General features: G+C 38.7%; 1 protein-coding gene across 3 annotated transcripts in view; it reads left to right on the top strand.

The window, feature by feature from the left end:
- The window catches only part of nkain2 (sodium/potassium transporting ATPase interacting 2), a gene marked incomplete at its 3' end in the record, with an annotated part of 231,393 nt that overhangs the window by 205,194 nt on the left and 8,185 nt on the right, over positions 1–18,014 (top strand). For 2 of the 3 annotated variants that reach the window (XR_014536900.1, XM_083562556.1), the window contains exons 5-6: positions 2,955–3,015; positions 13,573–13,654. Coding sequence is in view for 2 of the 3 variants with exons in the window: in XM_083562556.1 (XP_083418682.1) it covers positions 2,955–3,015; positions 13,573–13,654 (143 nt within the window). Of the gene's footprint in view, positions 1–2,954; positions 3,016–13,572; positions 13,659–18,014 lie in introns of those variants that run through there. The other variant, XM_083562557.1, reaches the window with a different exon arrangement.

Here is an 18,014-nt window from a genome sequence, read left to right as displayed (position 1 = left end):
AATAATAGATTTCAGCCATGAGGCCTTTAGTATCAACATTGTAAATATACGTTTTTAGATTTCGAGTTTGTGACCCTGGGATAGATGGCAAAAATGCACAGAAAACCATTTTATGAGGTAAAAATCGATGTTTCTGCTGGAGATGATGCATGCAGGTGGTGCAGCTGTGGCTGAAGTAATAGGAGACTTGATGTGATTTTGTTCATTGGGTTTCTTTCTTTAGTAATGCCATTCATGGTTGCTGCATGAGATACTTGTCTGTGATGCAGTGTTCTATTATACCGCATTTCTCTATTATATTGACGGTTTCTATAGATGTGGCTTCATAATGATGGTATTAGGTGGTGGACCGATTCATGTAGAACACCACTGAAGGTTTAGGTGGGTAATGCATAGACATCACTAAATGCACCTCATAGCTCCAGAGTCTTTTTGTGCTATCAAATTGAAGAGGCTGGTGGGGGAAGGATCGTTTTATTACTCCCATATTGTAAGTACCAACAATCTATGTACAGTAACTATAATCAGTTATAAACATATGACACATTGTCATTTAATCAATAAAGAATTAGTCATGATGGTGAACTTCTGTGGCAGGAATAAAACACTTCAGGAAAGGCTGCCCTTGGAAAATAATCAACTTCAGAGTGGGGACAGTAACAGCCAGTGATTATTATCTTATACCACTGGGCTCTAGGTTGTTATTAAGGATTAAACATTGTGTTTGGGATTCTAAACAATAACTACTGTTGTTTGTGCATTATCTCTTTAAGAAATGACTGTATCTCCTCCTCCATATCGTAACTCCAATAAACAGCAATTGGCTCTGTAAAGCTCAAGCCCTGGCAGTTCCTCAGTGAGAACATATGCTCTCCTTTCTTCATCACCTCTGATATCTTTATCCAGCTCTGCTTTTCTACACCTCCCTCAGATTCACCTCACTGTGCACCAGCACTTCTTTACATGCTGTCAGCACTGTAACAAACCAGCATAGTGGTGTTTATTAAACATTACATTGTTATTCACAATGAGCTTTTTCTTAAGTCCTGTTTCAGAGATTTGAATCTGTAATGAAAAAAAATGCCCAATGATTTGCACATGGAATCAGTTTTAAAGAATCAATGAACAAATGAATGAATGAAAAAAAACAAATGAGAATAATTCTCATTGATTTTATATATATATATATATATATATATATATATATATATATATATATATATATATATATATATATATATATATATATATATACTGTATATATATACATTGCCCCTTTCTGGTGAGGTCCACAGATGGTCTTGTATTAGCATCACACAGTGTCTGTAGCAGGGGGAGTGTGAGTAGTGACGCTCTGCCTTTGCACAACTCGGTGCCTGAGGGTGCTGGGTTGAGGTTGGGGCTGCGTCCGCTGACTGCTAAAACGCCACTGACTGCTTTTTTTGCCTCCTGGACCCTATCAACGACTGCTTTGACAGCGTCGCCGAAGAGGCCAGTCAGCACCAGAGGGGCGTTCAGCAGCATGGCCCTGCCTCATAGGAGAGGCAAAGCTGGGCGCTCTCATCAAAAAGGGAAAAACCGATGAAAGGCGTGCCTCCGATCCTTGCGAGAGAATGCTGGACCCAGCAGGTGAAGCGCCTAGCATGCTTCGCTCCCAAAGCGACACATAGGCCGAAAAACTGATTTCTCTTACCAGTTGCTTTCATTTCTTCATCCAGACAAAACACACAGAGTGCTTCCTGAACAAACAGAAGCTAGCAACATTTTCACTACATGTGCTTTTATAGCTTCCTGGTCGTAACGTCACCACGCCGATGACGCCGCGCTTTCCATTGGACTGATTGCACACGTGATTCAGAGTGTGGACAACGTGTTCCCAAAGCGTTGTTGAAGCAGTTCGAGTTCCTGAAGGGGAAGCATGAGGTTTATTTGGAAGGTTAAACTCAAGGAGCATGAAGATGGATTTGGCCTGTAACTAATTTAAACATTTTGCTGCAATGGCTTACAAGTGCAATCACCATGAACAGTTTTACCCTCGAGTCTCACTGGACAGTTGATAACCTTAACAATAATGGAACTGAAATGAATGGACTTTCAGTGTCACCCAGATGAGGATGGATTCCCTTTTTTGTGTTTGCTTCCTCTCAAGGTTTCGTCCTCTTACCATCTCAAGGAGTTTTTCCTTGCCACTGTCGCCACTGGTTCCCTCATTAAAATAAATGAATGAAATAAAACAAAACATGTGCAATACTACTTTTACTAATCTAAATCTGTACTTTTTTGTGGAATAATACTCAATTTATTTTCTTTATAAAAAATGTGCAATAACTTCTATACTTCTATTCTACTACATTTATTAGCTTTTTTTTTTTATGTACGATTTACTTTAAAAATGTGCAACTGAAGCTTCTATACTTCATACTTGGCAATAAATCTCTTTCTGATTCGGATTCTGATTAGGGATAAAATTTGAGGTAAATTTGGGGATAAACTTAGGGACTGATTTATATAAGTAAAATTTACATTTGTAATCTATTTATTCCTGTAAAGCTCATTTGGGACAGTGTCCATTGTTAAAAGTGTTTATTTAATTGAATTGAATTAAATTGCATATAGCGATGGAACTGCTACTACTAGCTAAACTGCACTATACTAAATATGCAATATTCATACAATGTCTTACTTTTAATATTCTTTCAAGAGGTCACATGTTCCGATCTGGGTCTTGTGCAGACAGCAAGGCACTTCACAAGTTATTATAAGGTCAAGGGTCACATCTGTATTGCTGAAATTGCAGTTTATTTCTTCAATGAGGTTTAGTAGGGGTTTTTTGGAAAGCAGGTGCTCTTAGAACTAATGTGTTTGTGTGTGTGTGTGTGTGTGTGTGTGTGTGTGTGTGTGTGTGTGTGTGTGTGTGTGTGTGTGTGTGTGTGTGTGTGTGTGTGTGTTTTCAGCTCGCTGGGTTCATCTACGCCTGTTATGTGGTGAAACTCATTTCAGAGGAGGAAGACAGCTGTAAGTATGAGAATGGTTTTGCATATCTTTCGTCTGTGCTTTTTTTTATGATTATTTTTAGCCCAGGATAATGTGATTCCATAGATACAGTATTAGGTGGTATATCAAGTTGCTATCGAAGTGAATCCCCTTTGCCGTAGCCAGACGACGCCTCTCCCAGCATGCATCACAAATAAAATTGCAGTCCCAGTGTTTTTTTCTGTGGAGAAGTGTAGGTTTTTGTGTTGCGCCGAAGCATCGGCATAACCATTTCTCTTTCCATGGCTGATCTTTAGCCTAGTTTCAATGACCCAGCATGCATTTGGATTTAGACATCGTCCCGGTTTAAAAGATTGCTTTTATCGATTGTATACTCCCGGCTCGTGGGTGCTTTGCTTTAAAGGGCGTGCACGGGAAACAATCTCATTTGTTATATTCAGACGCTGTGCTGCACTCGCAGTGCCTCAGAGAGACATGAATTATTCTCTTTAGCTGCCATCCTGTTTCACTCAGACGACTGAGCACAATAATTAGGACAGAGGTTTTGTTTGGGGTTCCCCAGATTTATAATTAATGTTTATGGCTCTGAGACATGGCTTTTTACCTCAGGTTTTTTTTTACTTTTGTAGTACTAGAATGCTGGGTTAGAAAGGTGGCTGAGAAACGCAAGAATGTTCGATCCATTATTCTCAAGTTCAACTCATGGTGTAGTTTGGCCTTGTCTCTCACTCATCACTAAGCAACACATTCACAGAGAGGGAGAGAGAGAAACAGAGAAAGAGATGCATAGGCTCTATTTAGCAAACTGACTAACCTCTTTGTGCCATCTCTTTGCATTTTCCCTCCATTGCTTGCTTCTATAATCAGTACCATTAGGCACATTGCAATTAGGAACATCGCTGATGCTAGCGATTTTCCATTACAGATTATACACACAATAAAAAAATGCTTTACATATCTCAAATAAAAGTTTATTTAAAAAAAAAAAAAAAATTATTTTTATTGGCCCATCATTTTATAATAACAATTACATTCAGATCATTAAATAATTCAGTTAACATTGAAATATCTTTTAGATGAACACCACATGCACATCAGTGACCAATAATGTAGCTTAATATTCACACACTATTATTACACATAGGCAATATTACAAATATGTACTGTACAGTAGCTACTATGGACTACCTGTAGCAATGTACACTTTATTTACACTGAACAAGTTCTGAAAGTGTACTATTCAATTATAAATCCTCACACAGCCAATAGCATTCTGCTCAACACTACACTACATCACATTACACTGACAACCTGTATTACCTGACACCATACTAAATACTGCAGCACTTCATACTTTACATGATCTCACACTATTTACTTCGCACAACACAACTTTATAGTATTATACGCTACTTTACATTACTTTACACTACTGTACACTACTTTACATTACTGCATCACTGTACACTACTTCATATTACTTTACACTACTGTATATTACCTACATTACTTTACACCACTGTAAATTACTTTACACTACTTTATACTACTTGCTACTTATTTACACCATTTTTTTTTTATTTACAATATTTTTACTACTGTACAATAAAATCCCACTACTTCACTCCACACTACACTACTATACACTACATTACACTACTTTATAATATCTTACACTACTGTACATTACTTTACAGTACTGTACACTAATTCCCACTACTTCACTCTGCACTACTTTACACTAGTGTACATTATCACTACTTTAAATTGTCTCACACTATTGTACACTTCTTTGGAGTACTGCAAAATTACATTACTTCACACTACTGTACAATACTTTGCACTACTTTACAATATTTTACACTACTTTACATTACTTCACAATACTGTATACTTTGCGCTACTGTACACTACTTTGCATTAATTCAAACTACTTTACACTACTTTACAGTATTTCACACTACTTTCATTACTTCACAATACTGTATACTTCTTTATGTTACTTCACAACATTTAACTTTTAATTACTTTACACATTACTGTACAGTAATATTTTACCACTTTACACTACACAACAATGCACAACACATTATCACAATACTACTTTATTCAGCACTACACAATATTAAATTACACTGCACTTCTTCTTTCGGCTTCTCCTATTAGGGGGCGCCACAGGATTCAATTCAATTAAATTCATTTTTATTTGTATAGCGCTTTTAACAATGAACATTGTCTCAAAGCAGCTTTATACAGATAATGCGCTGATTAAAAATAAATATGTTCTTTATGAGTAAGTTTGTCCCTGATGAGTGAGCCGGTGGCGACTGTGGCAAGGAAAAACTCCCCGAGATGGCATAAGGAAGAAACCTTGAGAGGAACCAGACTCAAGAGGGAACCCATCCTCATCTGGGTTACACCGAATGTCCATTTGTGGCAGGTATACAATGTTGCGGGGTGCAGTGATGATGATCAGAAGCGAACTGTATTCCTGAGTCAGTGTAGGAGACTGTTGACATCAACTACAGTCCAATCCATCCTCAAAGCTCCCGTTCTTACTCCGGAATTTCATGGAACCACCCAAGGCGTTGATGACAAACCTTCCCCAGCTCCACAGAGTGGCCTCCAGTCAAAGAGAACACTATCCAGAGGCAGGCCTGGACGAAGTGGGAAGATCCACGGAGGGGAGAGGGGAAGGAACAGTGGTCACTGGAGCCTCAGGAGCATGTTTAACTCGACAGAGAGAGAGAGAGAGAGAGAGAGAGAGAGAGAGAGAGAGAGAGAGAGAGAGAGAGAGAGAGAGAGAGAAGTGGGTGACAGGAAGAGAAGGATATGGATTCATATGGAGATCATCTGTCTCCATACCCCTCTGTCCTCTACATCTGTCTCTTTCAACCCAACCACCTGCATGTCTTTCCTCACCTCATCCATAAACCTCCTCCTTGGTCTTCCTCCTTTCTGGTGACTCCATCCTCAGGATTCTCCTACCGATGTACCCCATGTCCCTCCTTTGCACATGTCCAAACCATCTCAATCTCCCTCACCTTGTCTCCAAAACGTCCTACACGTGCTGTCCCTCTAATAAACTCATTTCTAATCCTGTCCATCCTCGTCACTCCCAACGAAAATCTCAACATCTTCAGCTCTGCTACCTCCAGCTCCACTTCCTGTCTTTTACTCAATGCCACTGTCTCTAATCCATACAACATCTCAGGTCTCACCACAGTCCTATAAACTTTCCCTTTCACTCTCACAGATACTCTTCTATCACAAATCACTCCTGCTATCACTTTTCTTCAACCACTCCACCCTGCCTGCACTCTTTTCTTTACTTCTCTAACACACTCTAAATGACAAATTTAGAGTGTAATTACACTACACTACAATTGATAATTTGCACTTTAGAAAACACTACACTACTTTCCAGTACTTTATTCACCACATTACATTGCTTTACACACTACGCTATATTTCATTACAATGTACACTACACTGTTTTGAACTAGTTTTTTAAACTCTGCAAAACACTGAACTGCTTCACATAACGCTATACTTCTTTACTATAATATGCTGTAAAATAAGAGGGTTTATCATATTTATCTTTATGTAACACTCAATGAGAGGAAGAACACAAAAACATGGTTTGAGCTCTGAACAAATCCAGAGTTCAGAAAAAAAAGTATATTACAGCTATATTAAAACCAATTTCCATATACTGATACCAAAAATACAAAGTGCTTTATTAAAGCGAATTAATCCATAATAGAGGAAGTACGTTTTGTTGAGAAAACACACTTTGGTTTTTTCCCTTCAGCATTGTTAATATAGCATCTACAAAGTTTATTTACCCATGGGTTGTAAATAAAACCTTGTTCTTCTTGTACAAGCAGAGTGTAATTCAATCAGCACTCATTATGCTTGCTGGTGAACAAGAGAGTGAACATCTTCATCAGCGAGAGATTTGGGGTAAATTTGGGTCCGTAATTGAAAATCTCTCCTCCCAGTCACTGCGAGTTTGTGTAGCACTTGCAGTGGAGCGATTATATCAGTCAAGGGCATACTGGGAGGTTTGATTTTCTCCACTAGAGACTGCTGGGGCTTTCTGTACCTCGACCTTTTCTCTGTGAAACGATATTGCTGTAGAATCTCAGCACCCTCCTGTGAATATAAAAGATATTGATTGCTAAGGTGGCTAATCAGGCAGCCATGTTGGCCATTAGTCATGTAATTAATATTGCACATGGAGCACCTATGCAGGGGTAATGAACAGCTTAAAGCAATAAACATGCTTACCACGTACTTACAACGACTGCCAAGAGTAATGCGCCAAGGTCCAATTATAAATAAGATTGTGAAATAATTAAAATAATTTAACTCCCCCCCAAAAAAACTCGAAGATGCAGACCAAGATAATCAGAAAATTGGGCACAGTTCATTCTTGAATCTGTAGCACGAGTGCATACCGCCACTGGGAAAAGGCAATTAGCCTACTGGTATCATTGAACTAGTATTCAACTAATGCCTAACATTGTGCTGTGCACAGTTTACAAATCCAGCACATGGCGAGACAAAACAACAAGGCTTATAAAGCATGTGGGAAAGCAACGGGTCGCTTCAATTTCCATCTAATTTCCTCCAACCCTGCTTCCAAACCCATGATCCACCACTTCACATTCAGTCAGTTGATAGGCTAGCCAGGAGGCGTTCAGCTATTTAGCAGTGTTAAGAAAGCTAAAAAAAAAGGATTTTGTAAGAGCGTATTAGTATTTAGCCTTACACATATAATACAGGATCAGAACATACAAAAGAGGCTTAAGTCTATGCTCATTTCCACACTTCATTTCAGCTTCAATTAAACTGAACATTATGTCATGTTATTCCATTCTGTCTGCTCTTCTTCAGGCTCATTAAATATATAAGTGCTAATTTGAATTGGTGGGATAATGCAACCATCGAGGACCTGGCTGTTCAATTTATGTGGTTAGGTGCTCTCTGGTAGAGATCTTTATGCAATCAATGCTGTTCAGTCAACCAGGAAATCTTTTAAAGAGCCTTGTGTTGCTACCAAATCAGTACATGAGTACAAACCATAAATAATGTTTGTATTTGATAACAATATTGGTGTTACTTCTGGTTTAGGGGCACATTTTTTTTTTTATCATTAAAAGTCACATCATCATGGTTTTGTGATAATTTTATATAAAACTACATTAGCCCACACTGTACCTCATTGCAGTGCATTATTGTATGTACAGTACATTGCAATATTTTACACTACATTACAGTTCACTAAACTGCATTATTGCCTGCTGATATTTAAGCTGAAATACATGACACTTTACTTTACTTTACACCACTTTAAACTACTATATAACACTACTTTTCACATCACTACACTGTACCATTTTCTCCAAAAATGTCCTACATGCGCTGTCCCTCTAATAAATTAATTTCTAATCCTGTTCATCCTCATCACTCCTAACGAAAACCTCAACATCTTCAGCTCTGCTACCTCCAGCTCCACCTCCTGTCTTTTACTCAAAAAGTGTACTTTTTCTTCACTCCTCTAACACATGCTCCATTACTTTGCACTGTTGACCCCAGTTACAGGAACTCCTTCACCTTCTCCACCTCCCTGCAACTGCACCATTCCACTGCCCTCCCTTTCATTCACACACATGTACTCTGTCTTACTCCTACTGACTTTCATTCCCCTTCTCTCCAGCATGTACCTACACCCCTCCAGAGTCTTTTTAAGCTGCTCCCTACTCTCGCCACAAATCACAATATCATCTGCAAACATCATAATCCAAGGAGACTCCTGTCTGACTGTGTCCGTCAACCTGTGCATTACCACTGCAAACAGGAAAGGCCTCAGAGCCGATCCTTGATGCAGTCCCACCTTTACCTTGAACCAGTCTGTTGTTTCTACTGCACAATCCTCTGCTGTCACACTGTCCTCATACATGTCCTGCACCACCCTCACATACTTCTCTGGCACACTTGACTTCCTCATACAATACCACAACTCCTCTCTTCACCCTGTTGTACGCGTTCTCTAAATCCACAAACACACAATGCAACTCCATCTGACCTTCTCTATACTTCTCCATCAACATTCTTAAAGCAAATAATGTGTCTGTGGTGCGCTTCCTTGGCATGAATCCATACTGTTGCTCATAGATGGCCACCTCTTCCCTCAGCCTGGCTTCCACTACTCTTTCCCATAATGTCATGGTGTGACTGATCAACTTTATTCCTCTGTAGTTACTGCAGGTCTGCACATCTCCCTTATTCTTGAAAATCAACACCAGAACACGTCTTCTCCATTCCTCGGGCATCCTCTCACCTTCCAAAAACTTGTAAAACAATCTAGTTAAAAACTCCACTGCCATTTTTCCTAAACATCTCCATGTATGTCATCTGGTCCAACCAACTTTCCACTCTTCATACTCTCAATCGCTGCTCTCACTTCCTCCTTACTAATCCTATCCACTTCCTGCTTCACAATCTCCACATCATCCAACCTTCTCTCTCTCTTATTTTCCTCATTAATCAGCTGCTCTAAATACTCCCTCCATCTTCTCAACACACTCTCCTCACTATTCAACACATTTCTATCTCCATCCTTTATTGCTCTAACTTGCAGCACTTCCTTCCCAGCTCGGTCCCTCTGCCTGGCCAATCGGTACAAATCCTTTTCTCCTTCCTTAGTGTCCAACTTATCATGCTTTCTTCATATGCCTTTTCCTTTGCTTTCGCCACATCCCCCTTCAACTGCTGCCGCATCTCCTTGTTCTCCTGCCTACTTTTCTCATCTCTCGCTGATCCCAATCCTGTTTCGCCAACCTCTTTCTCCTTATGCTTTCCTGCACTTCCTCATTCCACCACCACGTCTCTTTGTCTTCCTTTCTCTTTCCAGATGTCACACCAAGTACCTTTCTAGCTGTCTCCCTTATCACTTCTGCAGCAGTTGCCCAATCATCCAGCACCTCTTCACCACCACCTTCCACATTCCTCTCCTTTAAGCCATATTTACCCATCACCTCCTCATCACCTCTGTTCCCAACATGTCTATTAAAGTCTGCCACAATCACTAATCTTTTTTTCCTAGGTACACTTCATCTAACTCACTCTAAAAAAAATTTATTCTCCTCCATCTCACAACCCACTTGTGGAGCATAAGCACTGATGACATTTATCATCACCCCTTCAACTTCCAGCTTCACGTTCATCACCCTATCAGAAACTCTCTTCACCTCCACTACACTCTTACTGTACTCTTCCTTCAGAATCACTCCTACACCATTTCTCTTCCCATCCACACTAGTACAAAAGTTTAATGCCACCTCCAATGTTCCTGTCTTTACTTCCTTTCCACTTGGTCTCCTGACAACACAACATATCTACTTTTCTCTGCTCCATCATATCAGCTACCTCTCTCCCTATACCAGTCATGTACCAACATTTAAAGTGCCCACCCTTATTTCCACTCTCCTACACTTCTCCTTTCCCTGCTGTCTCTGTAGACGTCTTCCTCCTCTCCTTTTCCTTCTTTAACCAAAGTACCTTGTTGGCTAACAATACCTGTGGCGGTCGTTGGCAACCCGGGCCTCGACCGATCCGGTATGAAATTCAGGTTTGTCAACCGCATATTTGATTTGGCACATGTTTTACGCTGGATGCTCTTCCTAACACAACCCTCATCATTTATCCGGGCTTGGGACTGCCACTAAGAGTGCACTGGCTTGTGCATCCCTAAAGGCTGGGTTCATTACATCACGTATTATGCTAAATTACACCACTTTACACCTCTTTACAATACAATACTTTTACATTACACTGCATTACACTTCTATACAGGAACACTTTATCATCAAAAGACATGTCATAGTGGGTGTGTCCTTTTTTAAATAATGGTATCAGCTTTATAGATGTAGTTAATTAGCTTTTCATTAATAATTTATCTTCAGTTAGCTCTCAATCCTTGTCAGCGTTACAGTGAATCCAGATCATGTCCTGGGAACACATGAGGTGGGACTACATTCGGTAAAGTGTGCCAGTCTGGTAGAGGGTACAATGTATACACATATTTGCACATACACTTATACCTAGAATATGGAATGTTTTGTGGAGGTGGGAGAGAACCAGCAAACTCTGAGGAAAACAATAATGGGACAAAAAGGACTTGCAGAATTTAGGAACACACCAGGGACCAAGGAACTAGTAGACATTATCTACTCTTTTCACTTTTTTAATAATGGTCTTGGAAATATCTTGAGATCTAGATCTAAATTGTGTTACCGCAAAGCTGCTGGTTTGCTGATGAGACCATTTTCTTTTTACAAAGTGCAGGACTTGAACCAAATGGGCACACGCTAAACAAAGTGTGGAACGATCTTTGTTTCTATTTTAAGAAAATGAACCATTATGGTTGGAGCTTGTTCCTAACACTGATCAGCTAATTAGGTCTAATTTCATAATAAAACTATTAAAGTGTAAATTATTGGCTTTGGGGGTGTGTGCCTTCCCAAAATCAGTTATCAGAACACTAATCATCCTAAAATGGTGCTTCGTCTACTTCTGCTAGTGATGCTCAGGAGATCAGCTTAGCTAATTGTGCATCTTATCTTCATTGTTCTTTTGGAAAGCTGCCCTGGTGAGAAAAAAAAAAAAACACCCACGACGGATCTTTATCACGCTATACTACCTCTGTGCCCTTACGGTAAATTTTGAAACAGCTGGCCAGCTGCTGCTGGTGGTCCATGGCTGATCCTGTCAGTCTGTGCTATTTTAGGCCATCTGCTTCTCCAGAGGAGCTGGAGCAGCTCCCTGCCGCAGATATCACACCCTCACAGGCTTGCACAGGCTTCAGACACTGACCGGGATTATTACACACATGGATACACACAGACACAAATACACACTAAAACTCACTGACTCACTCAGACACACACTCACAGAGTCGTAGTGATAAAGGGTGGAATTAAATAAAGAATAATAAAAGTAGTTACTTTTATCACCTCAGAGTTTATTCATTTCTGATATTTGCAATATTTGCTCAACCTCAAGCATTTTATTTTTCTTATACCAGAGTATATTCACTTAAGGTACGTCCACATTCATCCGAATCCATCTAATTAATTTTTGTTTGTGTAAATCTCTCTATTTACCCTTTTTTTTTTTTAAAGTTACTGGTCCACATTGAAATGTCTAAAAATGCTTATATAAAAACTTTTAAAAAGGGGAAAGGAGTGCCTTGCATATTTAATAAAGACAATGCTAACTGTATACGGTAATCCCCCGCTTTACCGCGGTTGGAATCCCGCGCCCCCGGTTTATTGCGGAATTGCATTTGCCACATGACAAATCAGTTTAGCTGATTTTCCCGGTCTCTCGCGAAAAGCACGATAGATCAAAAACCGTATAGGGAATTGTTTTTATAGAGTTTAATGTTGAAATAATGAAATTTATTACAAAAATATAATTATTAATTATAAAATGAAGTAAAATGTTAATACAGTATAGTACTGTATACATAAAAATCTTTTGGGGTGTCATCCTTTTATTGTTTTTCATCTATTGCGGGAGGTTTTGGAACGTAACGATCGCGATAAACGGGGGATTACTGTATTACAATTACAATAGCATCACTTCAGAGTAGAAGAGTCCGGGTGCTGAACTGGCCTGCCTGCAGTCTAGACCTTTTACTATTTGAAAACATTTGGGGCATCATGGAACAAAAAATACAACAAAGAACACCCAGGACTGTTGAGCAACTAGAATGTTTCAGACACATATGGGACAACATTCCTCTCCCAAAACTTCAGCAACTATACATACAGCAGATGTGATGCTACACGGTGGTAAACACGGCCCTGTAAAAATGGTATATATTCTTAGTTTAAATATTTGATAATTGTTTTGTTTTATTGTGAACAGGATATGGATTTGTGAGATTTGAAATCGATGCATTCTGCTTTTATTCACATTTTGCACATTGTCCCAACTTGTTTGGAATTGGTGTTGTACTTCCAGTCTCTATGAATTGGTGCAGCAAAAAACAGCAAATTTTTTAAAAAGACAAAAAAAAAAAGAGGTTCCTGCTGGTAACACAAGAGTATAAAGTTGTCGCGTGTAGATAAATGGGTCACATGACTACAATTTTTTAAATAACTGTTTTATTAGTTCACACTACAAATATTTTCAGTTAAATAAAAATGTTGGTGTTTAGTGCGAATGGAAGGCCAATTTCAGAAGACAAAGCAAAAGTTCTGACACTGGAGACTCCTTCCCCTATCTTGCCAATTTAGCATTTGTTAAATTAAGACACATTTTTACTCTTTTCTATTAGTAGATTTTATTTTAGATTATGTCTCATGTCCAATGTACTGGAAAACCCCGTGATTGATTCTGTTTCTGTATAAATCATAACACAGTATTTAATCTGTCAGCTTGTATTACTGAAAATTACAACACCCTCTAAACAATCAGTCTTGAGAATTCAACAGAACTATGGTATAATTATCGCTATTGTTAGTAATCTTCTCTCTTTCTTTTCTTGTATCTAATTTCCAGTTGACTTTATAGGTGGCTTCGACTCGTACGGGTACCAAGGACCACAGAAGACATCTCATTTGCAACTACAACCAATGTACATGTAAGTAATGGAAATGCAAATGAGCAGCATTGGGAAACGTCTCAGCGATGCTACTCTTCACTTTTATTATCCATTGGTGGGGAAATAAGTCTTCTAAGCTTCCTTTTGCATACAGTCTAAAAATCCCTGTATTGAGAACCCGCATTCATTGAAATACAGTGCCGCATTCACCAACACACCTCTTTATGTCTGAAATTGATGTTTGTGTGAAAAGGTTGGGCCGATAAAACGTCATATATATTGTGCTATAGATCGGCTATAATGACTCAGTTTGGACAAAATAGGGAATAACAGTGGACAGTTGATGAGAGAGAGCTGCAGGAGTTCACTGTATGATCAATAAGAAATAATATCACTGTTGGCCCGGCTCAGATAATTGTCTGGGTCAACATGAAGAGAGCTGGGATTGTTTGCTCAGACTCTGTTGACGGCTTAAAAAGTTTATGAGGATGTGACTGGATGTGCTGAGGTGCTTTTGGCTAGCCCTGGGAGATTTAAAGGGATTTGGTTTATTGACACAGATATAACATGGATAGTATTATATACACTCAGGTTAAGTCTCAGTACTTAGTGAGCTGTCGATGTCAGGAATTTGTTTTTAGGATTTCAATTAATCTGGTGCACGAACTGTACCCAATCTTGCTCTTTTTAATAACTTAATAATAGGCATAGGAAATAAACTATCATCGTGACACCTCTCTAAGGAACGACATCTTCATTTATAAACCCAGCGTTCCCACTCTTTTTCATCTTAAAGGGTTGAAAAAGTCTAGAATTTTATCAGCTGCCATTTGGATAAGCCTGTACACTATATGCACAATGAGTACAATGTAAATGTGTATCTACTGTAGCAGACTACTAAACAGAAATGGCGAAAAAATATATATTATTGCAGATAGATATATATATATATATATAGAAAGAGATTGTTGCCAAAAAAACTCATCAAATAGAAATAAACAATGTGTTCACTTGTCATCTGGAGCAGTGAGGTTAATAATAATGGTTTAAAAGTTTCTTGAGCGTCATTATAGTCATTATAAAGACTACTATTAAAGCGCAATTACTGCACAAAACGTGTTATTATTAGGCATGTATATAATCAGTCGCACTGTGTGTACTATTTAACCAATCACGGATAAGCATTTTGAAAGGTCAGAAAGAGGTTCAAGGGCAAAATTTCAACCTTTAGCTACCAATCTGTTCTTTATTAGAAAAAAAATAGCTGTTTTAGTTTGTAAATATATTATAAGAATATGTTAAAATCTTGCTGTCATTGCAATTACATTTCTTATTGACTTTGTTCATATATGACATAGCAACAGTTTATTCATTCATGTGCTGCTCTTATAACCTCCACTCTTTGGGAAGATGTTCCACTAGATGTTGGAGTGTGTTTGTGGAGATTTGTGCTCAATTAGCTACAATTGTGTTAGAAAAGTCATGTACTGATGTTGGTAAAGTGAGGAGGCCTGGGGTGCAGTCAGCGTTGTTCAATAGAGTTAAAGCTCTATAGCAGGACAGTTAAGATCTTGCACTCCAACCCATGTAAAGCATATCTTTATGAAGCTGAGGTTGAGCACATGTGCATTGTCATGCTGAAACAGGTTTGGATCATCTAGTTCGAGTGAAAGGAAAATGTAATGCTACCGCATCCGATGACATTCTATACAAGTGTGTGCCTGCAACTTTGTGGTAACAGTTTGGGGAAGAACCACATACTGTATGTCTGGAAAAGTCTGGTGTCCCAATACGTTTGTACATTATAGTGAATATTTGCTTATTGACTGATGGTGTAGTCATTCACAAATAGAAAGCATGAACTTTGTACAAAACCATCAAAACAGATTTCTGCATTCAGAACTAATAAACTAACTGCAATCAAACCATAAATTCCCATGATTGGAAATTAGGCCTAACACTAAACATACAATAAACAATTTATCTTCGAATCTACACTGATGGTCAATAATATCTTTACATCAGTACTGATTGTTACTCCTTGGGGCCGGGAATTGATTTTGTTCCACAGACACAACGGATGGTAAAACACTGCCTTTGTTATGGAAATGGCCTGTGCCTTCTTGGCATTTCCACATCTATCGCATCTATAACTCCTAGCATGCTGCTTTTCTTTGTCAGCATACAAGTCGTGCATGGGAAAAGAAACAGTATGGTGTGAATTCTTCGCCTTGCTCTCACAAGAGTCCTGATGAGGATAAATGTGTGATGTCACTATTATCTGGGTGTTTAAAAAAATAACCAAGTAAATATTACTATTCTGAGGATTAAAGCAAAAAACCTAAGAATTATGAACAATATATGAACAGAACAATGTCCTGTGAGCTTCATGGGCATGGTCAGGATTTCTACAGCATCAGCGTTTTTGATTGTGTTGAGAAGATTCAATTCTAGGCTGAAAAGTGTTTCGGACTATTGGGGGTCTTGGAGGTAATAAAATAGAATTAGAATAAGAATAATAAAACGTTAGACGAAAGCTTCTCTGTATTGTTTTAGAGTTACTAAATCTCTAATGATATGGCAGGGTTTCTAAATGAATTTCTGAATTTTGCGAGGATGTTAATGTTCAAGTGTTTTTTTTTACTTATCACGTACATTACAGCACGATGAAATGTGTTCTTTACATATCCCAGCAATGTTAGGAAGCTGAGCTCAGCCATGATCAAGTCAAATCAAGTCAAGTCAAGTCAAGAGGCTTTTATTGTCATTTCTACTATAAACAGTGGTGCACAGTACACAGTAAAAACGAAACAACGTTCCTCTAAAGCCCTGGTGCTACACTAACCAACAGCACCACTGAAGCACGGAGGGTTAAAGTTCTTGCTCAAGGGCCCAAGAGTCAGCTTGGCAATACTAGGACTTGAACCCCAAACCTTTGAATCAGTAACCCAGAATCTTTTATCAGTGATGGACAATAAGAAGATATTCAATTTAAATATTTTCATTATGGGAAACTTTTACCTTACTATATTTAGGTACATAAATATAGTATGTCAGGTTAACTGAAGTGCATACATACATCTCGTCAAAGTAATTTAGTAATTGTTTACAGTATTTGGTTATCTATAATAAGAAATACAGCATAATTGTGACTATACTGTGAATATTTACGTTTATATTTACAGCATTTGGCAGACACCTTAATCCAGAGCGATTTACATTTATCTCATTCATACAACTAAAATTCAAGCAGCTATGGGGTTAAGGGCCTTGCTCAAGGGGCCCAGGAATGGCAGCTCCTTGGTATTGCTTGGATTTAAACTTACAACCTTCAGATCCAAAGTCCTCATGTTACCATTAACATGACAATAATTGTTGCATTGTGTTGTTTTGTACACAAAAAAAACATGCCATACTGAAATGAAAAAAAAAAAAAAAAAAAGAAAATCTGTATTGTATTTGCATGAAACATGATACACAAACAGTACGGCGTTTTCAGTGGCCTGCAGGAAATATTCCACTCTGAGTGCAGAGTAGATTGTTTATTGTGAAGACATCAGGTATCATGAACCAGTGTGATACAGACTTACAGTATATCCAGAAATCAAGTTATAGATTGAGTAACTAAGTTATAGACTGGAAAAAGGTAAAGATTGACTGCATTAGTGTATGACAGTTTGGTCTCGATTTTACCCAAAGTCACCTCTCTGAAAGAAAAGAACCCTGTAACTGGCACAATCCCTCTGGTATGAAAACACATGGCAGGTGTTCACAACATGCTTGGCGTGTGAATGACTTTGACAGCAGTCGGCCGTTCTTGGGCAGGCCGGTCCCTCGGCTGAGCGTGACCCGCTTGGCATTGAGCCATGCCAGGAACTCGGTGCAGACTGGAATGGCGCATATGGCTGTGGAGAGTGGTGGGGCTTCCATGACTCACCTTTAGGCACTGTAAGGGTCAAACCACTACTCCCAATTGAACTGGCTCTCATTATGAACTGTGTGCGAGCCAACAAGAGCAAGGTGAAGAGCACACGTGGAGATTTCCCACAGGAGCAGTGTGTAGGCTGCTGAATGTGTACTGTAGCACAGAAGTGTGCTCCTAGTAATAGTTGGGTGTGGGCGATACCAATATGTCAAAGGCCAGGAATTAGTTTTTTACTCTGTGAATGAAGAAACTCGCTTCTCTCCGTAAAAAGTAATAGTCAGTGTAGATGTATAGACTGGTTTCCAGACAGATTAAACTCTCATTTAATAAATAATTTTATAATCACTTCATCTATAAAGTTTTCAACCTTGAAGTTTGCACAATGCTAGCCTGATAGCTATAAACTTTAATTACTTCTTAATGTAGGTTACAGTTGAATGATTTTTCCGCCTGATTATTCTGACCACATCATTG

This window comes from Silurus aristotelis (genome assembly GCF_946808225.1).
Source record: "Silurus aristotelis genome assembly, chromosome: 15".
In the NCBI taxonomy this organism is placed as follows: Eukaryota; Metazoa; Chordata; class Actinopteri; order Siluriformes; family Siluridae; genus Silurus; species Silurus aristotelis.
Note: the sequence above shows the minus strand (reverse complement) of the source record. Positions and strands in the feature narration are given on the sequence as shown.